Genomic DNA, 26640 nt, shown 5'->3' on the forward strand with positions numbered 1-26640 from the left:
TGTACAATGTAAGGGCTATCCTACTTCATTAAGCCCCAGTAAGTGCTGACATTAATTTCAAGCATATTACTGACATTCGTGATTTAAATAAAACCTTAATTGCGCAAAATTCACTTTCGCATTTCGTGGTGTCTTGATTCACAAACGTGAACGGAGAGTACTCCTGATCCCCTGGGTATCAGTAATAAACAAACAAAAGAGGAGTACCATCAGAGATAGCTTAAATAAAGCGGTCTGAATGGGATGAATGAAAAAAAGAGAAGAGAGTCCTTCCTTTTTTAAGAAACCCCTCACTCACCGATCTGGTCGGTGACATGCTTCATCATTGGGGTCCACCCTGACAGCCGAGTGCCATCAGGGTGTGCTGCGACACCTGGACTACAGTGGAGCTGGTATTTTGTGTGTGTGAAGTGAAAAAAAGTGTTAAAAATTGTCCTGGTATACTTGTGTGAAAAATGTATTCTCAAGGAACTGGACAATATTAAAATTAAGTGTGTGGATACGTTAAGGTGTTATGACCGTGTGTATCACTTATGTGTGAGGTCAACATGTTTCAACCCGTAGGATGGAAGGTACCGGGTTTTCGTCAGGACCAGAAGGAAAATGGGTGGTCAGGACACACTAACGCCCTGCCGTTCCCTAGATTCCTGTACACTGCTGACAAATAGTCAGAGTGAAAAAGCTCAAAAACAAAATAGTCGAGCTAAAAGCAAAAAGACTCCTATTGTGGGTCTTTTAGGCTTCACGGGGTGGAGGGAAGGTAAAAAACTCAAACTGCCATATTAGTTCAGTTTTTTTTTCATTCATCCCATTCAGACCGCTTTATTTAAGCTATCTCTGATGGTACTCCTCTTTTGTTTGCTTATTACTGACACGTGACATGTGCCACTTGAAATATAGAACAGTAGCTGGGGTGGTGCCACATCAGCCTAGCTGCCTGATTTTGAACTAACCGCAGCCTCTGACTAAATCCCTTTGGAAGTCCCAGATAGAGGGAGTTAGCATAATCAATCCGGGATATAATCAGGGCAATGATAATCTGAATGATGGCTTCTAGAGTAAAGTATTTCCGTTTTATTTTGTTATTTTCCTGCGCTGGAAAAAAAAGACTAAGTTACTGCACCCATCTTAGGCTTCATAGAAAGGTCTTGAAGTCTTGAACAAGAATCCGGAGGCTTTTGACTGCTTTTTTTCAAATCGGTGGAACACCCATCTCTAAAGGACAGTAGGAGGGGTTCCAGCTGTGTAGTTTTTTAATCATCACAATTTCGATTTTGTCAGAGGTCAACTTCAGGTGATGGTGGTTAATCAAATGTCAGATGTATGGCATGGCACTTAGCACTTAGTACTTAGCACTTAGTCCCAGACATGACAAAATAAATATTTGTTTCTATTTTTAAACCAATGAAGGCGGTTTTAAAACAACCTAGGTTTTTTTGTGTATTAAAATAGTTTACATTTTTTGTATAGCTTTTCTCTGTGAGTAAGAACAAAAATAAAGATAAAAAACAGGAATTCTGGTCGTGGGTACAAAAACCCCCCACTTGTCATGTACATGTACTCTGGTGGGCGACCACCAAGTTTTATGTTACAGTGTCTCTTAGTTCATCCATTTTACTGTGCATTCCCATGGTGACAAACACGGGATTGGTGTGACTTGAGTGGGCCTCCAATGTGTACTTGGTTTGCAGTACCTCCAGGTATTAACAGTTCGTCAGGTACACCAACAGCAGCAACATACGTTGATGCACCTGCATCTTCCTGTCGGTAGTGCTTGGCTGGGAGGATTTGTTTTTTGTGCCATGTATTTAGATGCTTGGGAATGCTGCTGATCCTGGAACTCCCCAGTGCTTAGTTTTAGCCTGTGGTTTCCGCTGCTCGGCACCAGCACTTTATTGTCAACAATGGTTCTTGAAACAGTCTGGCACAAGGTGGTGCTGTCTGGCTAATTTCGAAATGATTACAACAACAGTTAATTATTAATTCAATATACATTAAAAATGTCAATTACCTGCCCCCCAAGTCATTCTTATAATAAATAATAATACAGACTTTTCTAGAGCGTGAACAGCTACCTCACTGGGAGGTGTCCCGGCGCTATGTGAGCAGAGTGGGACTAGAGCAGGAAAGTGAGGACCATGACTTAGCTCACCTGAGCGAATAGCCACGTCTTCAACTGTTTCCTAAAACTGGTTTCGAAGGGAGCCATCTGGAGCGCCGGTGGCAAGGCGTTCCATAGCAGTGCGGTATTTGCCAAAAAGGATCTGCCCCCCAGACGCGCCCTTCTGACTCGTGGAACGAGTAGCTGGACACGACAGTTGGAGCGAAGGGAGCGGGCCTGCGTATATCTAGGCAGCCGAGATCACAAGTAATTCGGGCATGTGCCATGTAGGGCTCTAAAGGGAAAGAGTGAGCGCCTTAAATTTTATCCGACACGCGACTTGTAGCCAATGTAGCGAGAGAAGATGCAGAGAGACATGGTGTTTAAATGGAATACGTTTTAACAGCCTCACAGCCGCATTTTGGACAATTTGCAACCGCTGAGATAAATATTTCAGCAAACCCAGATAAAGGCCGTTGGTGTAATCCAGTCTGGAAGTAACCGTGGCATGGATAACCGTTTTTCGGCAACCCTCTGGTAGTAGCCGAAGGATTTTTCGCAAATTCCTCACCTTACTCGGGCAGCTTACAACCACCTGCTGGATGTGGGGGGAGAAGGATAGTATCATCCCACCTGACCCTAGGTTTTTTGCCTTTTGACTGAGCAGAGGTGCTGGACCCATCCACGCAGGCGACCAAAACTCCGCCGGAGGGGGGGAGCCTTTTCCGAAGAAAATTACCTCAGTTTTTCCCGCATTTACTTTTAGTGTATTTGTGTTCATCCAGTATGCCACATCGCGAAGGCAACCCTTGAAACTCTCAAAGGCTGCCTCCGACACCACCGAGTACGGGAACACCAGTTGGGTGTCGTCCGCATATGAAATTGTGGAGACCCCCCAATTGGCAATTTGCGTAAAGAGCGGTGCTAGATAGATATTAAATAAGAGCGGGCTGAGTGCCGAACCCTGAGGAACTCCGCAACTTAGTTTCCTCGGCCTTGAGGAGACGGCACCCAGCGCCACTTTCAGAGTTCTATTGGACAGATACGAATGTAGCCACCCAAGCGCCTGACCCTCTAAACCGATCTCCGTCAACCGGTGAAGTAGCCTGCCTGGTCGCACTTATCAAAGGCGGCCGACAGATCCAGGAGCACCAGCATAGCTGAGTCCCCTGCATCCATCGACCACCTTACTGACTCGGCCACCTCAATCAGAGCGGTCTCGGTACTGAAACCAGATCTAAAGCCTGATTGAGTTTAGTGCAGAATCTTATTATCTTCTGTGAATTTATTCAGCTGCCGCTGGATCAGTTTCTCTAACATTTTGCCAGGGGCCGCCAATAAAGAAATAGGACAGAGTTTGCTGAGGTCTTCAGGGTCCACATTAGGCTTTTTGTTCAGAGGGAGGAGAGTGGCGTGCTTCCACCCCACCTGGAACACCCCGGTGGAAATGGAAGTATTCCAAATTTGCTGGAGAGTAGGCGGAACAAAGTCCGCCATCAGGCTCCACAGCTTTGGAGGACAGGGGTCGTCTGGCGACCCTGATCTTATAGCTTTGGAGGCTTGAAATAGTCTGAACTGTCACACTTGTAGGAGTGTGATGCTTAGAAGTTTTCTTGTTACTATCATTGGCAGCAAGGCAGGGACAATGTGTGGTACAAGCTGCAATAGCCTCCTGATAGGATCCCTGGCACCTATTTATTTTTCAAATTACGCACTGTAACTTCCAAACCATGAATTCAGAAGTCACCATAATGTCTTTCTCCTGGACATCTCAGGTGGATAATGTGATGGCTTTTTTCTGCAGAGAGGCCACTGTTTTAATGATTCCCCAACAAAAAAAAATCAGAAGAAATAAGGCGCACAATTAAACAGGTCTGCACTCCTTGAGAACTAGATCTGAAATGGCTGCTGAAAGGGAGAAAGTACTTCAAGGTTTGAGAATACAGTGTCAAGTAACTTTACTAAAAGACATAGGGGCAGATTTATCATAGTATTGCTTCATCCATGCACCCCCCAATGGGGCACAAGGGTGCTGCAACTACTAAATCATATTTACTAGACCATGCAAGACCACCATATGTGACATGAAAAGTAATGCAGTGCAAATCACTTCTTTGTGTTACTCTGCCCCAGGGAGGCATTCCATGGGTGGAGTGTGGGTATTCTCATGCATCCATCCATGGATTTTGGTGCATTTCCGGATTTACCATTACTGGTAGACCTGGGAATGTGTCAAAATGGTACGTCTGCCCACGTAATGAGGAGAAATATCTTTATTTCTCCACATTTTTTTCTCTTTCTATGAGTGCTACATCCTGCAGCACTCGTAGAAAGAGGAACTTGCCTCGGAGGATTGTTTTTGTGCAGGAAGGTGCACCTTCCTGCACAAAAACAATCCTGTCTGCAACATAGTCACCATTGCGCAAGGGTGTCTGTGTTGACACTAGGCAACAGTTTGTGTGCCAGTGCAAAGAACCAATAGGACTGCGCCATATAATGTTAAAAATTGTGCATTCCTGCCTTTTCCCTTACACGCAGTACAGCAAAGTGGCTTGCTGTGTTGTGCTGCGTGAAATATTGAAAAATCTGTTCTATAGCTTGTGTGGTATGGTTTTTACAGTTAGACAGGTCTACACTCGCTGAGGAACAGATCTAAAATGGTTGCCGAAAGGGAAGAACTACTTCAAGGTTTAAGAATACAGTAATAAGTGATTTTACTAAAAGTCATAAGGGCAGATTTATCATAGTGGTGCATCACCCATGCTCCCCGCAATGGGGTTCAAGGGCGAGGGAACTACTAAATCAGATTTACCAAGCCATGCAAGTCCACCTTGTGTGTCTTGCTAAAGTTAGAGTAACGCAGTACAAATCACTGCTTTGTGTTACTCTAAATCTAGAGTAGCGCAATACAAATCTCTGCTTTGCGTTACTCTGCCCCAAGGAGATGTTCCACGGGTGGAGCGTGGGAATTAACGTATCCACCCATGGATTTTGGTGCATTCCCAGATTTACCATTACTGGTAGACATAGGAATGAGTCGAAATGCTATGTCTTCCCAGGTGAGGCGTAATGAGGAGAACTATCTTTATTTCTCCCTGCTTCTTCCTTTTTCTATGAGAGCTACATCCTGCAGCACACATAGAAAGAGGAACATGCCTCAGAGGATTGTATTTGTGCAGGAAGGTGCACCTTCCTTAATAAAACTCATCCTGTCTGGAAGGCATGCACCCTTGCACCACGGCACAAAAGTGTCTGTGTTGGCGATAGGCAACAGTTTGTGCACTAGTGCAAGGAACAGACAGGAAAGCGCCATATAATTGTAAATACGCTGCTTTCCTACCCTTTGACGTAGCGCATCAAGGTGGCTTGCTACATTGTGCTGCATGAAATTTTGATAAATCTGACCCATAGTTTGTGTGGTATGATTTTCACAGTTACAGGTCTGCACTCCCTGAGAACTAGTTCTAAAGTGCCTGCCCGAAAAGGAGGATCTAGTTCAAAGTTTAAGAATACAGTGTTATTTACTAAAATACCTAGTTTGTTGTGCGGTACGATTTTCATGTACTACAGTACGGCAACACCTACAATTTAGACATTGTGCTAAAAAATTTGGGAGACATTGGTTATTTGTGTCTGTGAAGAAACCCCTAGGCTTAAACTTAAAATGAAATTACCCATTCATAATAAACACATCTTTTTGGTAGTAAGGAAGTAAAGGCACCTAAGGAGTGATGCAGCGCTCTATGATTGACTTTGGGCGTCTCTATGGCAGATAAAACAAACATTTGCAATGCAATAGGTCTCACATTTGTTAAAGCTAGAGCTGTTGGTGTTGAAAATAACTGTGTTTTTTACTTTTGATTTTTTATTTGTAGTGGAGTTATTATATTTGCATAGCACTATTGCCAATGGTATAAAAAAGTGAAAACATTGTCATTTTCAACGCCAACAGCTCTAACTTTAACAAATGCGAGGTCTTTTGCATTGGAAACACAATCAGTCTTGCATGAGTTGGAGTTATTGTCATTAGAAATGGCAATTCTTTTTACCTAGCCATGTTGCAGGGTGCAGTACTATATGTGGCCAAAAGCGGTCCCATGGAACCCCTTTTGGCCACATATAGTACTGCACCCTGCAAAGTTGTATTTATTGGCATTATAAATGGCAAAGTTTTTTACCTAGCCATGTTGCAGGATGCAGTACCATATGTGGCCAAAAGAGGTCACATGAAACCTGTTTTGGCCACATATCGTACTGCACCCTGCAAAAGGTATGGTAAACCTACCCTACAAATAATGAATTGCATGCAAGACAGTACAATAAGTACACTCAAATAGCTATGTCCATATCTACAATTAGTACCTTTGAAATATGACAAAATATTTAATATATTAACTCCGGATTAGGTTGTACTCTGTGTGGAGCTGATGAAGGGAAATGTATAGAATGTCTCATATAAATGTAAGATGTGCTACTGAGTAAAGTAACCACTGCCAGCCATGCTTAGGACCAAGCATGTCTCCGCCCTGAAGCCATTTAAGAAAACAGTTCTCTGAGGCTGTATTAAAACCTAGGGAGTAACAACACGTAACAGGGGGCGTCCCCATGGGGGGTTACAAGAAGAGACAAGGCGGTACTAAGAAGGGACTACTAAGCCTAGTGACCTATGAAAAGCCACCATGTACAAAGGACAGGGACAGGAGGCAATTAAAAAGATGGACGGAAAGTTTGCGGAGCTTTATGCCCATGTCCTGAATACAGCATGTCTTGAAGAGACAGTGCAAGTGCTGCCTAGGCGAGACCTAAAAATAACAAGCATTTACAATGCAATAGGTCTCGCAGCATTAAAGTTGGAGTTATTGGCATTGTGTATGACAATGCGGTGCATACATTTTTTAGCAAACTTTGAATTGGTGAGAAGTGAGAGTGTATGCTGTTTTTGAAAGCAGTGTGGTAGAGAGTGCAGGAATTTGGGTGACCTGAGCAATGTGGATGATGCACCTCACGCACGGGGCTGACGCAGTTATTATTCACACAGCTCTGATGGTGCACCTTAGGCACGGGCTCACAGCTGTTATTATTCACACAGCTCTGATGATGCACCTCACGCACGGGGCTGACGCAGTTATCATTCACACAGCTCTGATGATGCACCTTAGGCACGGGCTCACAGCTGTTATTATTCACACAGCTCTGATGATGCACCTCACGCACGGGGCTGACGCAGTTATTGTGTGTGTGCGGCGGGGGTGGTGGTGTGTGTGTGTCTGTATGTGTGCGCTTGTGTGTATGCGTGCAGGTGCGCTAGTGTTTGCGTGCGTGTATGTCTCTGCGTGTGTGCCTGTGTGTGTGTGTGTGTGTGCGTGCACGTCTGTGTTGGTGTGGGTGTGACTAGCCTGCCGGAATCGGAGCGCGTGGTAGTGCGCGCCACCCGTTTCAGTCACTTTAAAACAATTCCAGTTACTTTTTGGGATGTCACAGTTCTTACTAGCAAGGTTCAATCTTCAAACAGTGTTAAATGCCCCTCAAAACCACTTTACTGGGCCTCAGGCACTGTTTCTTCTTTTAGGGGGTAACCAGAGGCTCCAAACACGCCTTCCCTAGCTTGCAGGCAAGACCTAAGGCGGGGACGCTCTGTCCGTGAGGCCTGAACACCTCTGTGCACCTCGTACGCCGATCGGGGGACGAACCTACCGAGTCTCACGCATCCCGCGTGAGACGCGTACTCGGGAGCGTACTTGGGAGATGGTACGATTCGAACTGAGTGTACTAGTCGCACCAGGCAGGTGCGAATTGTAGGGCGGTGCGCTTACAGTGCCCGCGCCGCCTGGCGTACGCTCAGTGACCCAGCGCGCGGGCGAGGCAGACAGGCTGTGCGAGTCGTGATGGGGGTGAGACTCGCACAGCGCACACTTCAGACTTCAGGGGGCACAAAGGGCAGTGCGAGCCATATGCTTAGCGGCGACTCGCACCGTGGCGGCAAATGCGCTCGTGTGTGTGTGCGGCGGGAGGTGGTGGTGTGTGTCTCTATGTGTGCGCTCATGTGTATGCGTGCGTGTATGTGCGCTAGTGTGTTTGCGTGCATGTCTCTGCGTGTCTGCCTGTGTGTGTGTGCGTGTGTGCGCATGCACGTCTCTGTGTTGGTGTGGGTATGACTAGCCTGCCGGAATCGGAGCCCGTGGTTGTGCGCGCCACCCGCTCAGAACCGCTTCTGCCAGATGCGCGTGGCCAGCTTCTGTCGCCCCTCGTTGTCGGCTGAGCCGACAGCTATAGTGCTCTCTGCAAGAGCGCGCTTTCGCGCGCTTTTCGCAGCGAGCCCTAAAAATGAAAATGAAAGCTGCCTATTGAACTGATACTCTGGGAACACTACTCCAAAATTAGGGCCAGAACCTTTAGAAGCAGCCTTGCATGATTTTCTTCAGCACCATTATCAGATTGGGGTTTTAGAGAGAGGGTTTGGTGTAAATGAAATCACAATCCATCATGGCCTCACAGAAGCCTGGACACCAGGAGAGAGCAAACAGACTATCCACTAGGCCTTCCACAGGGTTAGCAACAGAAGATGATGACATTATTGGCATTCCATCAACTTATGTGGCACCACATCAACCGAGGCCTGAGAAAGAATCGTTGATGTGACAGTTTTTCCAACTTCCAGCTGGCCCAAAAAAAAAATACGCCAGCAGGAGGTTACCTGCACTTTGTGCAACCAGATGCTCAATAGAGGAAAAGCTGGGCAATGTACCATGGGGACTGGTGGGTTGTGGAAGCCCCTGGGGGATAGCCATCTAAACAGAGTACCACTTGGCTCCTCTTAACTGCATCCTGCTCTCCTCAAATGTATTCCTACAAACACTAAAAATGATGCACCATTTTGGCTCATAGTCTACTTGACGCATATGGCATGAAGCCACTGAAGTCATACTCTGTGAAAAGGATGAGTTCACATTTGCATATTTTCACAAGAGGATTATTTTCAAATACTACTGGCAGCAGTAACAGAAGTTTCAACTCCGGTTTTGTCAGGCCCTCATTTTTCCCCTAATTTCTGCAAGTGTATTTGTCTCAATAGTGTCAGCAAATGTTTCAATTTAGAAGAACACTTATTGTCATTTTTTTTAAATTTGTTTAGAATCTGCCTAGAAGCTTGCATGATTTCTCCGTGAAGTAAACACATTACAACTGTTATTAGTACATTATCATAAAATATTATGCAAGTTGTCAACTTATTTTGCTATGTGAGTTGATTGCAGCATATTCTAAACTATACTTCCTTATTGCATGATGTATATACCTGTGCTGTAGAGCAAATGGTAGGGCTACCTGAACCCTTTGAGGACAAGTGTAATTTGTTGCGCTAAGGGCTTGTCTGCAACATTACTGTCTCCATAGCTCGATGGAAATAAATTGATATTGGCTATATATATATATATACATACATTTTTTTAAGGTTTTTACTTTCTTTAACATCTTTTTATTTTGACTGCATTGTAAAGGTTGTACAATGGTTCAAGCTCTTGGGCAGATCATGTAGTCAATGGTTCAGCAGAAACATATGGGTAAGTACAGTATAGTGTGTGGTTCTAAACACTCTTTTCTTAGTTTTACTACTCTCATAATTTAAGGATTATTCCCCAGACTCCTGCTCCTTGTTCCCGCTCCTAGTTGTTAGATTTAGATAAGAGCCCATCTTCTTGTCACCTGCTTTCAATATCTATAAATACCATATTTATGTAAAGTAATGGTCTGGGTCCGTGTGAATCTAAGTCTATCAATGTTTTCATTCTGTATTTGTTCTAAAATGGTTGATTTTGATTGAGTAACATTGATAGAAATGAATCTACTTTATATGAAATGGTTCCGTGATTACAGCTTAGAAACGGTATAAATGTCGGCATAAGTAACACTGATTAACTATCAGAGCCAAGCTTGCATCTATTTGTGTCTGGCAAATGTAGACACCCCTAAAATGTACCTCGACAGAATGCCCATCATTCAGTGAATCAGAGACTGTGTTAAAGAAGGCAATGTGTCCCCAAAGCAAGGCACTTCCCAACACATCAAAATCTCAGACATTCAGTAAAATGGCCCATTCATGAAGTCGATGTCTAAATTAGCTGAATAGTTAAAGGGTTTTTGTTACAAAACGTAAAAAATCAACAGTACAAAGTCAATGCCAGCAAATAGAGCATTGCAGTGGAGTACAAGGTCAAAATCAGTCCAAGTCCCAAGTGATAAGCAAAATCAACAAAGAATTCGGCCACATTCTTAGTAGCATCTAAGTCTTCAGGAAAGTCTTCTGCAACAACCCCCCCCCCCCCCCATCCCCACTCCCCCCCCCAAAAAAAAATCGAGGGTTTTTATACATTGATTTATACAATTTAATAGAATTAACAAAATCGCTGAATCGCTTTTGTGGAATGTAAAAAATTACCTTTTTCAGCAATTCAGAGCCCAATTCTTAATAAACATCATATTACCTAAACACTATCTCACTAACTAAATAATAATTCTACCCTTCAATGTTAATGCCGTCCGGAGATGGTTGGAACTATCAAGGTACATGAACAGCAATTTGCTATATGAATGGGTGGGGCACAGTGAAACAACCAGTAGAAGGACGTTGAATTTATAATTTCATTTTGGGGCTGAGCACGGGAAAGTTTAACAATGGTAGTGGAAATAAAATAGTACATTTCAGTTTGATTGTGTGCTGCAGAAATTGCAAGGAGAGATGTGACAAGGGAAGACGATCCAGCAAAATCCATCTCAGATAAAATTACTCTCAGGCCCTACTTAATGCCCGTTTTTTAAAAAAAACCTGCATTTATGCATTTGAATACAGATTATCAATTCCCCACCCCATAAAGGATAGTGCATGTTGGCAAGTAGGATTATCAAATAATGGTTCCCCACTGGAAGGTTTGCAAGGACCATCACAGATCATTTAGCATCATATGTACCAAGTCAGTATACATATCATGGACATCAGTATCCCACAAATCCCCACTTGTCAATGTCAGCTGTCTTACTCAAGTGTGTGTTGTGTAGCATCACGCCTCCATATCACTAGGGTTAGAGTCCATATCTGGGTCCCCATATTCTTTGACTGTGTCCAGCGGTGCCCCCCAGACTGCAAAGTCCTCTGGGACCCTATCATCAGTGCGAGAAAATCTCATGTACTTCTCTCCAACTCCCCACTCTAAAACATCCTTAATCCATAAGGCCTCACTTGGTATTCGAGACCTCATCCACCCAATAGCTATTAGCCATTTAGCAAGAAGCAGTGCTAATTGTAAGAGTTTGTTTGAGATCATGCGTCCCCTGGGTTTCACCACTATGCCCAAGAGTCAAGCGACAGGTGTCATAGAGATGGAGATCCCCACTGCTTTCTCAATGTGGGGCACCGCCTTCTCCCAGAAACCATGCATCCCCGCACAGTGCCACCCAGAAGTATGCCTCTTCCCCACAATGTGCGCTCCTAGCCACCCTGCTAGGGTCAATACTGTTGAGCCTGTCCAGTGTTATGTATGTGCGATGCAGGTAGTTAAAATGAAGCAGTTTAAATCAATTGTTACAGGAAATTGTCTTTACCAGGTTTCATGCATGATTCCAATCCGAACCCTCAATGGCTTCCCCCAAGTCCGTTTCCCACACTGTTCTAGCTTTGTATACGCTCTTCATCAGATCACCCTGAAGAGCTCCCCCCATCTAGTCAGCCCCCCTCAAAACTTGACATGGTGGTGGGGCTGCTAGGTATTTGCACCACAGTATTTTCCAATTTGGTATACCGCAGGAGAAGGCCCGTCCCAAATCAAAGGTGTTCTAAGTGTCCTGATATGTGGGGAAAAGCTCTCCCGGGTATAGAGCTCCAGCTAAGAGGCATCCACCCGGTTTCCACCACATCTCCATGGACATATCAAGGTGGATAGAGCAATATGGTTCCAGTTCCCAAATGTGCAGTTCCCTGTCTATAGGGGCCCTGTGCTGCACCTACTTCACCACCGTTTCCAACACCTCTGCAGTGTGGGGAACCAAATAAGGTGTAGAGGCATCAGCCCGACCCCCCTTCATAAAGTTGTGTGGTAATGTGTCAGCCCCTACAGTACCCTGCAGGAGCCGTTACTCCCAGTTGTCAGTATGCGTCAGCCATCTGGCAGCATGTAGGTGCACTGCAAAATAATAAATTTGTATGTCTGGAAGGGCCACATTGCCCTCCTCCTTAGTCCTTTTCATACCAGGTGGAGCCACCCTGCTGCATCCCCTACCCACACCAGCGAGATGAGCAGACTACATAACATCCAAAATAACTTCTCTTGGAAAGGAAAGAGCGCATTGTGTACTAGGTATAAGCACCTGGGGAGGAAGACCATTTCGGCCATAGCCGCTCGCTCCACAATGGACAGGGGCAGCGTATTCCAGAATTTGACCAACCCAGCCAGACCCCTTACCAACCCATCTAGATTGATGCTCTGATGATCTGCTGCCATTCTAGCGACCATAATGCCCATGAATCGGAAGCTCTCTCGTTCCCACTGAATACCCAGAGCAGGCAGCTGGTCCAGCAGTAACTTGGCCAACCTTCCAAGAGGGTATTTCAGAGCTTTCTGTATGTTCATGCATAAGCCTTACACTCCTCCAAAGTTCTCCAAATGTCGCAGAAGGACAGGTATTGCCACAGCAAGAAGTGGACATATACCAGCGCATCATCAGTATATAACAAGATGATGTGAATTGATGCTCCTACCCAAATCCCACTGGGCTTCCAGCTCCCCATGCAATAGAATGGTAATGGACTCGATCTCCAGGATAAACAGAAGTGGGCATCCCTGTCTGGTGGCCTGGTTCACCCTCCTGGCCACCAAGCTCCCACCCCCCCCAAACCTGACACGAGCCATGGAGCTTGTGTAGGGCAGCTGCACCCAATCCCAGATGACTGAACCAAAGCCCATCTCCCATAACATTTTCCTGAGGTAAGTCCACCCAACCATATCAAATGCCTTCTCTATATTGATGCCACAAGTGCCATATCCTGGTTTGACCCAGCCATCTCATGCAGTGCATGTGTTAGACGTCTCAAGTTAATAGATGTGCTGCACGAGGGCAAAAAAACACATTGGTCTCCATGGATCAATTCAAGGTTTATGCCATAGAGCTGCCCGGCAACATTTTGCAGATCATTTTTCCATCTTATTTAATCATTGTGAGTGGCCTGTAGGAGGCGGGGATCGTCAGAATTCCCCCAGGCTTCAACATTAGACATATTATGCTCTCTTGCATGGTTGGAGTCAGGGTTCCACGTCTTTGTGCCTCCAAAAATACTTCCAAAGTTTTCTCCCCTAGAACAGCACAATAAGCTTGTTAAAACCTGACAGGGAAGCTATCCCCTCACAGAGTCTTAACTCCTTTCAGGTTCTGGGGAGCAGCTCTAAGCTCCTTCTGGGTGAGATTCTCATCCTGGTCCTGTACATCAGTGGGGGAAAGATGAGGCCAGGTCATCCCCTCAAAAATCACCTCTATCATTATCGGGCATATCTCGGCATCTGCTTGGTATTCAGTCTAGAAGTGCATCCCCAGGGCTGGCAGTATGTCATGCTTTCGTGTCACCACTCGCCCCCCACGAGTCTTGGATCATCATAAGAAAGCAGAGAGCTGCCCTGAAGGGTAACCCCAGGGATAAACAATGGGTGGTGCAATGTAGGGCAAAATACAAACAGGCTCTTAACCGACGCAGAAAAGCCCTCCAAATGCAAACATGGGAGGACCTTAGAGAGGCGGCAGAACTGAAGGATACAATGGCCTTCTGGAATATAATTAATAACCCTTGTTTCCAAGAGGCCACTAGCCCGCAGATAGGCTCTAATGTTCACCCAGAACAGTGGGTGGCGCATTTTGGAGCTCTTTCCAATAGAAGGCATAAGGACCAGTTACAAAAGGGTGAGGGGGCCGGGTGGTGGAATGTAACATTACAATTTTCCCTAGAGGAGGTTACCGCTGGCATTCAGGGCCTTACTAAAAATAAGGCACCAGGACCAGATGGGATCCCACCGGACCTATACTTAAGTAACATAGACCTGTGGGCTCCAATTTTAACAAGAATCCTAAATGCCGCCGTAGCCACAGGGCTTCCGCGCTCTTGGTCCACAGCCACAATAGTGTCCACTTTTAAGAAGGGCAATAGAGACAACCCCCAGTGTTACCGCCCAATCTCCCTCATAGATGTCACTGCTAAAGTCCTGGGACGTGTAGTTCTCAACCGTCTTATGGACTGGGCTGAGGAAGAACATATCATCACTGATGTTCAATATGGGTTCAGGGCTAATAGATCGACCAATGATCAATGTTTAAACCTCTATTTATTGGTCGCCAAATACACTATGGCTAGCACTGAAACTATCTATTTAGCCTTTATGGACCTCACCGCAGCATTCAACTGCGTAAATAGGGAAAAGCTGTGGGATCTAATGAGTAGGCTAAGGGTAGATCAGGACCTTATAAAGATTTTAAAGGCCCTACATTGGGATACGACGGCCAATGTAAGATATAACTTGGAGGGCGGATGCACAGATTCCTTTACTTGCTCAAGTGGTGTGAGACAAAGCTGCATCCTGGCACCATTTTTCTTTTCGTTATATATAAATGGCCTAGAACAAGCCCTATTAACCCTTAATGTGAATTCGCCAAGAGTAGACAGAAGAGCAATCCCAGTTTTTACTCCATGCTGATGACGCGTTACAGTTGGCACGCACACCACGAGGTCTTCAAACACTAATAGATGGCTTTGTGGGTTTTATGAATAATTTAGATCTATCTGCCAATATGACCAAGTCATATGTTATGGAAGTAGGGTTAAAAAAAAAAAAGTTTTTGCTACAGAATAGGCGATCATAAATTGGAGAAGGTGACAACCTTCTCTTACCTAGGCATTTTATTGGACGGGCATTTGAATTTTAAAGCTCTACAAGAGGAGCACTGCAATAGGATATTGTCCAGTACAGGGGTAATAATGAACTTCGGCCTCAGACTGGGTAGGTGGTCTCCGGAGCAAATGATGAATTTATATAACTCCATCTGCTACTCTAAGGTGGCATACGGAATGGAACTCTAAGGGTTCACCAATTTAGACAAACCGCAGGTTGAGGAGAACAATCACATGAGAAGGCTGCTCAGGGTCCCAAAGGGTATCCCCACCTATATTGTTCATGAAGAACTTGGGGGGGGTGGGGGCATTCGTAGAGGACAACATTCAAATCAGACCCCGGTTAGCATGGATAAAGATCTGGGGCAACCCGGAGGCTGAACTAAAGAGGCAAATAATCACTGATTGCCTTGGTAGGGATACGGGAATGGAAATTCCATGGCTTAAGTCCATTAAGGCTGTCTGCGGAAAAATTGGCTGTATGGAACTCTTCACAAACCCGACTGGTGGAGCAGCCTGGGACAAGACCATTGTAAAGAAGAGGTTCATCACATACAAAACAGCCTATAGAGAGTAGAAGGAATATGGCAAACAGTCTGTTAGAGCTTATAATTTAGTGAGGACTGGCAAAGGAATGGAACCATACCTTGCCCTTACACACAATGCTCAGGATAGATTTTTAATTACACGTTTTAGGCTCAACATTTTACATTATTTATTAGCCGAACCGGCAGGTTTTACTGTTGAGCCAAAGGGTCCCTGCGGCTGCGATCGTCGATCTCCGCAGGATACCCTTCATTTTGTATTACTTTTCCCTTTTTATTCATTGCCTAGGCGCCTGTATTTAATAAGTTTATTTAAAAAACTGAAATTCAGGCATGCAAAGGTCGCCCTTTTACATTTACAAATGGCGCAAGATCCACTTACTCTGCTTTCCATTACAAGTTTTTTAAGGGGTTGCCTCAAAGTTAAGAGAGACAAGAGGTTCTGTGTAAAGACGTGGAGGATTGATATGGGAATAACAAACTGTAATAAACTGTAAATGAAGACTACTATGCCCTTTTCTTCTTTTTAATACTTCTTCTTACTTGTATAGATGATAATTATGTGTGTATTATTGGTGTTTTTATCTGTAACTTTTATGGTGTTTTGCACAATACCGAATAAAGGAAAATGATCTATCTATCATAATCGGTGGGAGCTCCTTCTAACACTTCAGTTTCTAGGCCAACAGTTGGCTAGATTTGTGGCCCTTCCTGTGCAGATGTTGATGATAAGCCATAAGTGTATGCCTCTCTAAAATTCACAGAGTTTTTGTAGGTTACATTGGGTGTGCAGAAACTCCCCTCATATAGCAGCTGAGCCAGGTTCGTCCCTATGAAGTGTTGCCAGACTCTGTTCCGGACTCTTGATGAATGCAACAAGTTGTCGCCTGACCCCATATGTCATCCCAATGTAGGACCCCTCATGATGGCCCTAAGGGCCTCCCATTCAGTGACCCTTGATTCAGTAGAACCCCGGTTACCATCCAGATAACGCTGGAGCTCCTCTCTGTGTCACCCAGCAGGCCGCGTCTGTTAGACTCTGAAATCTGTGGTTTTGTCCCCAGCTGAGTGGGTGACAATCCCAGTCCCCATCCAGAATACAATTAAAGTCTCTCACCCACACCAAGGGGGAACCCACGCTGCCTTCGAGCAACCCCTGCACAGTGTAATAAAAATGTCTACCATAAAGTAATGCCCCTGCCATCTTGTGTGTCTTGCATTAGGATATAACGACCCTCCACATCGGCCTCACTATACACATGACAGAACGCACCCTGTGGGCTATTGAAATCACCACCCCCCCTGCCATGCGAAGAGTATGTTGCAGTAAAAAGTTGACCACTCCATTTTTTTGCTAGCTTCTGCACCTCCGATCCTATCAAACGGGCTTCTTGTAGACAGGCTATTTGAACCTTGTGGCACCAGAGATACAAGTGGACTCTGATTTGTTTTGTGTAATCCCGTAGACCCCTGACATTCCATGTGATATGTAGGTTGATAGACATATGTACTTAGGGCTCCTACCCAAACCCAGCCTCTGCCCCTCCCCCCAGAAGAGTAAACTGGTGTATCAGTCCCTGCACACACACTCCAACAATAAACATGATCCATACGAACGTCAGGGAAAAAACAATCAAAACTTACCCCGTTAAGCAACAACCAAACTTACTGCTCATCCATTAGTATTACAGCTGCAAGGATCTACAGCCTAAACCTCCCCTCCGAAAACCATGTCCTACCATGTACATGGAGAGGGACCCACACCACTCCACACAATTCACATTGTCACATCCACAATGCCTCCATGGACATCAGACAGGATCAGCAATGTTGACCAATGACAGTTAAGCAAAACTGTATCCCCACCCCCTGATGGATCGCCCCTCCCCAGTAAGAGAAAGAAAAAGGTTAGGCAAAGGGGAGCAAGTGGGAGAAGGAGAAACACAAGCTGCAATGATATATCCCCCTTATACAACAAGATCAGTCTATGTTGTAGCCACCACAAGAACCAACTCATCCCCATCTAGCCCGGATGCTCCGTTTAAGGGGGCCTATGCCATATTTCCATCCTTTTGCACCACAATTTGTCCAGGGCCCGTTCCACAGGACACTGAGATCCGCAACCTGCGGACCATGCCAGTCATCTCCAGTTTGGGCTGCATGACCCCCTATCTGTACAGGCTCATGACCTCCATGGGTCCACCCTGTCTATAGGGATCTTGCCCCACATCTCTAGCCATCTCCATACATCCTCCGGTGACTCAAAGAAATGTGACTTTCCCCCTGATTTTCCTCTCAAGCGTGCCAGGAAGAGCAGCATATATTGGAGACCAATGGAGCTCAGCTTGGCCTTGACTGCCAAAAACATTTTCAATTGACCTGTACCTTCTGAGTATAATCAGGGTAAATAGATATCTTATGGTTCTCAAAGCAGGCGTTATCAGTTTTCCGGGCAGCATGCAGGATACAGTCTCTATCCTTATAGTGCTCTATGATGGCCCTTAGTGTCGCACCCAGCCTAAGAGGGGCTATCGGTGCTCGATGCGCCCTTTAGTGGCGAAAAAGGAGGACTTTCTGTCTCTGATCCTTCTACCTGCTCAGGGAACCCCAACAGGTGAACATTGTTGCGGCTGGACCTTCCCATTGCATCCTCCACCCTGACCTCCAACATTGCCGTCTTTGAGGTGACAGTGGCCACCTGTTTCCTGAGGGAGGCAACCTCAGATTTGAAATTCCACAGCTCTGACATTGTCCGATACCTTCCTTATATCTGCACGAAGGAAGTTGATCTCACAAACCACCATCTCGATTGTGCCCTCTTGCACCATATGGGAGCCTTGATTGGCAGTGAATATCTCCACATGCAAGGGAGATGACTCTGGCCCCTCCCTGGTGCGTTTGTCACTGCGTGGAAGGTGCAGGTGTGGTATAATGTTCCATCATATTCCCCGTGGTGGCCTGGATGCTTATTTTTCTCCATTTAACTGTCTGGCAGACCTCACTTCCGGGCAGTCACCCCGTCAATTATCCTCCACTCTGCGACCAAGGTAAAGCCATTCCATGCCGTAGTCTGCACCTACCAAGAGTCACCCCTCGGGACCCCCAAGACCGCAACCACCAGACATGGACTTACACTGCTGTCCAAAATAAGGCAGGGACACATTCTGAATAGGGGCCCCCCAGGGTTCACTAAAGTCTAGGCCAGGTTAACTCAAGATTACAGCGGCAGTTCCTCAATAGCGGGCAGGATCACTCTCCCCTTGTCCAGCAACAAGATGCAGGTCCCCAACAAAGGAAGTGGCCAAGGGGGCTCCAAGTATCCCACAGGCCCAACCAGTAGCAGTGCCCTCTTTGTGTGCCTCCCCTCAAGTTTCACCAACTCTCTGCAGATGTAAATACCTTGGATCTGATGTCCACCTCTCAGCCACGCCGCTCCCCTCACGGGAAGCACTGCCCAACCCACATCCAAGACCTGGACCACCTCTTAGCAACCAGGACACTGTAGCCTCGCTGAGAAGTCAGCAGCAGGTCGGGGAGGAACATCTCTTCCCACGGGGCCAGCCTGACAAAGAGTGGATTTGCCACTTTGCTTGTTGCGGCCTCAGTTGTGCAGCACCATGGCAGTCAGCAATGATAGGGGGGAAAGATAGGACGAGAGGCCAGGTCCTGGGTAGGGTCCACTGATTAGACTCCCTTCTCCCTAAGCGGGCAGCAGTCATGCAGTCCTGTAGGGAGCCATCGGGACCCTGCAACTAGGCTCTCCGCAGCCGCAATACTTCTGCCAGGCCCCACCAGGCCCCCGCTCACCGCCACAAGGCCCGTTGGCTCCCAACTAAAACCTTACCTCCAGAGCTGCGCCGGCAGCCAGGACTTGGCTCATCAGCAAGCGACCAAGACCAGGAGACAATCCCTGAAATTCCAAGCCATTGGGGATGCAGCAAAATTCAGAATTCGATGGGACAGTTGCAGAGCTGCTTAGGAACACGTCCTGTTGGCCATCATGCGTGGCCACGCCCCCTGCTTGAGCCTAGTTAATAAAGGTCTGTAAATTGCTCATCTGTATGGCGTAGGAAACTCGTTTCAAAGAAATCTGCACAATATTACTATAAACATGTAGAATCAAGTGCAAAACTACATTTTGCACATTGTTAAGGCATGAAAACTGTAATGTATAGAAAATCTCTCACAATGTGTCTGATGAAATTACAAAGCATTACTGACACGCTTTGTTGTGATTTTTGATGCTTTTAGAGAAGAAACAAATATATACACCAAAGTATTTGAGACCGTCAATAACGTATACATGAAAATACTTGAATGAATCAGAATTAGATTGTGACCAAGTGGATGCGTTCCTCGGGGTGTCCCGGCCGATCCCGCTTTGTCCTGCAGAATCCTGTTTCTCTGGACGCCGAAGAGCCTGTTTCTCTGGAGTGTGTGCTTTCGCCCTGCAATTGCAAGGCAGCAGCGGAGCCGTTGTGAGCAATGCTGGGTGTGGCTCATACCCGATCCGGGACCTTGACCTGGTGGCTCCGCTGGCCATAGGAGCGCAGCTGCTGGGACACGCTCCCTCCAAGCGGAACCGGAGCCCCCCTTGATCGGGGAACCTGCCACGTGTAGCAGACAGGTGAGCATGCTGCAGCGGGCAGGGCACTCTTGCTGGAGGAACCTGACCAGGCCCAGAGGCAGCCTACAGCTCTGGTGCCGGACCGAGCGCAGCTCAAGGGCTGGTGCCCTGCTCCGCCTATCAGATATGAAATGGAAGAATGGAGCGGCATTGGCCAGCACCCCATCTGTGGCCCTGGCATTTTTCTGCTGGCGCTTCTGGGGTATGATCGCCCCCCCGGCTGTCTTGGTTACGGCTGCTCAACTCCAGCCTGAGGAGAGGCCCTGACTGAAGCGGAAGAAGTGGCCTTGTGTGCTGGGGCAGCAGCCTGCATCTAGGCACCTAGTAACTGCTGGAATAAATCAATCAATCAGAGTACTTGTAAAGCGCACTACTTACCCGTGAGGGTCCCAAGGCACTGAGTGGAGAGGGGGGTGCTGCTACTGCTCGAAGAGCCAGGTCTTGAGGAGTCTTCTGAAGGCGAGTAGGTCTTGGGTCTGCCGTGTGTGGGTAGGGAGGATGTTCCAGGTCTTGGCGGCGAGGTAGGAGAAGGATCTGCCGCCGGAGGTCGTTCGGTGGATGCGGGGGACGGCGGCGAGGCCAAGGCTGGCGGAACAGAGCTGGCGGGTGGGGATGTGGAAGCTGAGTCTGCTGTTCAGGTAGAATGGCTCCCCCACATGATTTGGCAGTGGTGAATGACACCCTTCTGGATTGTACCATTAGTGTAATTACACTGGACAGAGATGACTGTAGGTTCCCGGCAGCCTGCCTGGGAGGGAAATATTTGGAAGGCCACAAGAGTCCAATCTGGAGCTGGACCTGGGGCCCTATCCTTGATCCTGTTGGCACGTGTCATGGGGGCACAGTGATAAGACTGCTGCCGCTTGTTTGCCCAACTCTCCCTTCTTTTCGGAGTGTCTAGCCTGTGCGGGTTGAACCTCCCCCTGGTGGAGATCCTGCTCTACGGCTGCTCTGGCTGTTGTGACCATTTGGGCCCGGTAACTCCGACACTCATTGGCCAAAATAGACAGGCTGGGGCCCCTCAGGGCAATACTATTGAGCATTACACAACCCCGGCTAACTAATGAGGGCTGAAATGTTGGAAGCTATTCAGGGGTCTCATGTGGCCCTGGAAAACAAGATCAAAACGTGGCCCTGGAAGTTAATCTCCTACATAGTAACCTTACATAGTGACCTCTGCAAAGTTTCAGACTGGGTCCGGATGGCAGAGGGTTCCATTGAGGAGTTGCAGTCGGATGTGGCCACCTTGAAGAAACCGGTTGCTGCGGTCATGTTCCTGCTCCCGGGCCTCGCGGTGAGATTGGAGGATGTAGAGGGGATCACATGGCACAATAAAATACACCTTTTGGGATTCCAGGAGCGGGTAGATGAAACCAACCCTGAGCAATTTATGGAAACCTGTATAAGAAGCACTTTGAGGCCAGAATGCCTATGTTTATAATCGAGAGCGCGCATCGAGCCCTGGTGCCTCCGCTGTGACCAGGAGCTCCTCCGGGAGCTATTATTGCCCGCATCTGGAACTATAAAGATTGGTACAGTATTCTTAAACTAGCAAGAGACACTGACACCGCCAAATACGAGGATCATAAGATTTCCATTTATCCAGACTATATGAACAAAGCCCAGGGTGCCCAAAAGACCTTTTTAAAAGTCAATGTTAAACTGCGCTCAGTGGGCCCACGTTATATGCTGCTATATCTGGCTTGCTTGAGGGTATTGTCAGGGGGTAAATCGCACTTCTTTGATAAACCTGAAGATGTTTGGCACTGGTTGGAGGTGTGGACAAGGTGCCTAGGTACCGCAATTTCTCCCGGAGTTCTAACACAAGGAGGAGCGTGTCGCCAGGGAGCTTGGTTCGGAGAGGGGAGGGGAAACAGGAGCTGATACTTATCAATCTTCTGAAAGGACAGCTCCTACAAGAGTGGAAATACAAGAGGATGCTTACATGGCTCTGGACCCTTCAGAGTGGTGGCTTGAGTCAGGAGAAACTGTACAGCAAGGGAAAGAAACGCTACCTGTTAGCAGTGGCTCAATGTCTTGAGTCCTGAAACCCTCAAGTATGGATTGCTTGATTCATTGTTTGTTCCTATACAGTGGTGAGTGTATAACACTTAATGGGATTCATGTTACTTCTGTAGTAAATGGACTGGGGGTGTGGTCATGAAAATCGTTGAACTATCCCTATAGCTACTGTGGGCAGATGGCTTCTGAATTTTATGGGTTACTATAGTTGACTGAACCTTTCATTGTTGCTGGATTGTGTGTCGTTTTTTGCTGGGTGACTTCTCCACATTTGTGTTAGGTAGCAGTTGGTGGAGGTGGGTGGGGGGTAGGCTAGCATTGTGATTGCAGTTGGATTTACAGTATGAAGTGATGTTGAACTGTATCTCCAGGGTGGTTGGAAGTTCTATTGATCCTTCTGTTGGGGGCCGACTGTTAATATTGTTCAGATGTGCGTTTTACGGCAGTGCGCATGGCTGCTTCACTGGTGGCCCTAAAGTGTATCCTGGGGGGCACGGGGTGAAAGAGTTTTGGGCACGATTCTGCACTGAATATGATTGATAGAGTTCATATTCTTACATGGAATATCTGAGGGCTCCGAGAATACACTAAGCGTTATAGGGTTCAGTAACCCCTTAAGATTCAAATTGCCTGTTTACAGGTGTCACACCTTGGGATTGTGAAAGTCTTATTCCTGCTATGCCAGTGGGGTGGCCACTTGGGTGGCTCCTGGGGTTCTCTTTAGGCTTACTAACAGTGAGGCGGGTGTTTAGAGGGGATATATACTGATTCAGGGTACCCTTAAATGAAAGGAGATTACACTGTTGAATTTGTATGCTCCCAATATAGATGACTGGCGCTTTTTTGAAGGGTTGTAGAAGGTATTGTCAGATAGTGTAGGGTCCCTAATACTGTGGATGGGTGATTTTAACAGTTTTTTTAGATGGAGGGAGGGATCGCTTTCCGTCTAGGAATGGTACCAAGCCACTGATGACAGGAGCTCTGGAGAGGGCAATGCAGAGCTTGGTCTCTTGGATGAGGGGGGGCACATGTTGCATCCTAATGGCCAAGAGTGCACATGTCATTCTCGGAGCCACAATACCTGCAGTTGGTTAGACCACTTTTTGGTATGTGGGTTGGAGCACTCCCAGACAGACACACATATGGCCAGGTTTTTGTTTGATCATTCCCTGACCTTGCTCGAGCTGGCATGGGGTGGAAGGCTGAATGGGAGTTGAACATGGTGTATGCCCTCTGATTTACTCATGGACATCACATGCCAAGAGGACCTACCGTAGACACTTACAATAATCACAATTGGGAGACTATGGAAACCAGGATGGTCGAATGGGATGCCTTAAAAGCAGTGGTCTGTGGAGAATGCATTGGTACTATCTGTAGGGTGCGTAGAAGACTAATTGCGGATTTGAAGTTCCGGGAAGACCGGTTTGCAGATTTACAGAAATAGGAGAAGTACACAGCGGGGCATGTGCAGATATGCTGGCAGCACACATGGAGGATTGTTCCATTTGGGACACACTAGATAAAACAGGCCTTAAAGCCTAGCAACAGTTGTTACACAGGCAGGTTGTAGAGGGAGGTTATGTTGGAACTAGAGGAGGAGCTTACTCTGGCTGAAATGGGTGTGGCCGTTATGGTGTTAAACAGATCAAAGGCTCCCAGCGGTGATGGCTTCCCTGCTGAATTCTATTATGCGTACTTCTCAATTTTTAAAGAGAAAGGGAGCAGGACTTTTTGGCACCCACTATGCGGGAAGGGGTATGCCTGAAGCTGAGACCTGGAGATTACCAAGTGGATCCATCCGCATATAGGTCCCTGACTATTCCCGGACTATGCTTAGCTCTGATCTTAAAGTCCTATGTAAACTGTTGGCTACGCAATTAGGTGGGGTGGTCCGAGAGTTAGTTCATGAAGAACAGTGTGGCTATATGCAAGCCCGCATCACCACACACAACCTTCGAAGACTGACCCATGTGCTGCATGATATCGGGGAAGTGGAAGAGGGGAGGGCCCAGGTCTCGGAGGACCTTGAAAAGGCCTTCAACACAGTTTAGTGGGCTTTCCTGATGGCAGTGCTAAGAGGCATGGGGTTTGAACCTATTTTTTGAGTGTGGATACAACTTCTTTACACAGAACCTCCCGTACACATTAAGGTGGGGGACGAGATTTACGACCCCTGGTCAATGGAGCGGGGCATTTTTCAGGGCTGTCCACTCTAGCACCTGCTGTTTGCCTTATCAATTGAGCCCTTGGCACAACTGCTACGCGAGGAGTTGCTACCCTTTGGGGATCAGGTGGGGAATCTTAATCATGTAGTGTCGCTGTATGCAGATACTGCATTGGTATATGTGCAATCACCTGGGAAGTCACTCCCGTAGTTGCTGAGACTCTTGGATGCCTTTGGTGAGGTCTCCGGTCTCAGGATCAATGTCCAAAAATCATTAGTGTCCCAGTGGGAGGTATCAGTTACCAGACGTTGGTCTCCGGTGGGAACTGGAAGGATTCCGATATTTTAAGAATTGGGTACCTAATACTGAAGTCCTGCACCATCTTAAGAATGTGGCTATGGTACAGACCGGACTGGAGAATTCCATTACATTTTAAAATAAGCTCCCTTTAGCCTTCATGGGTAGGGCAGCTGTTGCAAAAATGGTTTTGCTCCCAAGATGCCTATGTCTCGTACAGAATTCCCTGTTTCCGCTGCTGGATTTTTTTTTTTGCTAGTTGGATATTTTGCTTGTGACTCTTTTATGGGCAGCGCACCAGGTTGGCGCTAACAATCTTAAAGAGGAATTTAAAACATGGGGACTAGCGGTGTTGGATGTGCAATTCTGCTACTATGCAGCTCACATGCAGAATGCCATCCGCTAGCTCACAGACTCGGATAACTAGGAGAAACGACTCCTGGGGGTCGATCATGGGAGGGATCATGGATGACTGTAGAATTTTTCACTCCTTGTCCCTCAGAGACTACCTAATGCTATCCTTGAGTAATTGAGACCCCTGGGGGAAAGAGGATGCGAAGAGATACAATGGAAAGTTGTTCACTATAGCACTAGACAAGGTTTTTTTACCTAAGGAAACAGAAATTCACCAATAAGTTTAGATATTGTAGAGGATGTACATTGTATACACATAAAGACTCTTGCCACTAACCTTTATGCTATCTAAACCTTCGTGGCTGCCAGCACTGTGTTACAACTCTTACTATTCTTTCCAGTAACTGTTGTAAAACAAAAATACTTTTGCTTAGGACAAAGGAAAGTAAGGACTAGGTGTTGCAATTGCACACTAACAATTTTCCCTTTCTGCCATCTTTATCTTTTTTTAGGAAAGTCTTGTGTTCATGTTCCCAATAGCCCTTAACATAACACGTCACTGCACCAGCAAAGAGTAGACCACAGTTCCAAAAAGAACTTCAGCTTAAACCTGCACACTAGTTCAGTTCTTCAATTCCTTTTAATTCTAATTTGGCTACTTCTCCTAAGGAAATCCCTCTAGTGCCATTTGGGAATTTGTTTCTTGTTGAAAAGTTTAATTAAGGAAATTATCTTAATTAAAACAACAGATGAGACTTCATAAACATTTACAAAACAAAGGGCCATATGTATCAAGCCTTTTTCCCGTTTGCGAATGGGAAAAAGCCTTTTGGGATGTATCATCCCAAAAGGCCATTGCAAAATAGTGAATGCAATTAAGGAATTGCAAATTCCGATTTCTTAAATGCAATTCTGGAAGCACCAGATATTTGCTATTTGGCCTGAAGGAATCGCAAATTACCACCAACTTCAAGTTGCTGGTGATATGCGATTTTCTAGAAAAAAGCACTTTTTTGCTTGCTTTTTTCAAACTGCCATATGGCCCACATACATGCCCTTAGGGCATGTATGTGCGCAACACGTGCACACATACATATTTTAGGGGTGCAACCGGGTGTCCTTTTGGCACCCTTGCACCCTTGAAATTGCATTCGCTAATTGCGATTAGATATTTGGTAATAGCAAATATCTTTCCATTCATTCCTATGGGCCTCTAGGCCCATAGGAATAAATGGGAAGGTATTCCTTCATTGCGAGTCGCAAATAAGGAATATGTAGGATTCGCAATTTTTTTTGCAAATCCTACATACATTGCGTTTTGCAATTCTCATATTGCGGATTGCTAAAAATCGTAATTTGAAAATCGCAAACCTCTTTTTTGATACATATGCCCCATAATTTCTTATACAGAATCTTCAGTCATGACAACATTCCAGCTGTCTTCTCTCTTGTACTCCCTTTCCCCATCTCCTCCAGGGTTTAGTTCTGCTATTTGTGCTCACACATGCATGGGTGAAGCTAGGTTCTGGGGAGTGGGGTTAATTTTCTTCAAACTCTGTCAATCAAAACTCACTAATCCTGATAGTTGTCTGATCACCACATGCTAA

The 26640-nt window shown here is 46.3% G+C and overlaps 1 protein-coding gene across 2 annotated transcripts in view; it reads left to right on the top strand.

The window, feature by feature from the left end:
- The window catches only part of RIMS2 (regulating synaptic membrane exocytosis 2), a 1859827-nt gene that overhangs the window by 1389224 nt on the left and 443963 nt on the right, over positions 1 to 26640 (top strand). The window contains exon 23 of one of the 2 annotated variants that reach the window (XM_086966100.1): positions 9598 to 9660. The exons of the other annotated variant lie outside the window; for it this stretch is intronic. Within the exon in view, the coding sequence (XP_086822226.1) occupies positions 9598 to 9660 (63 nt within the window). The remainder of the gene's footprint in view (positions 1 to 9597; positions 9661 to 26640) is intronic. 2 annotated transcript variants of the gene reach the window in all.

This window comes from Lissotriton vulgaris, chromosome 4_1 (assembly GCF_964263255.1).
Source record: "Lissotriton vulgaris chromosome 4_1, aLisVul1.2, whole genome shotgun sequence".
NCBI lineage: Eukaryota > Metazoa > Chordata > Amphibia > Caudata > Salamandridae > Lissotriton > Lissotriton vulgaris.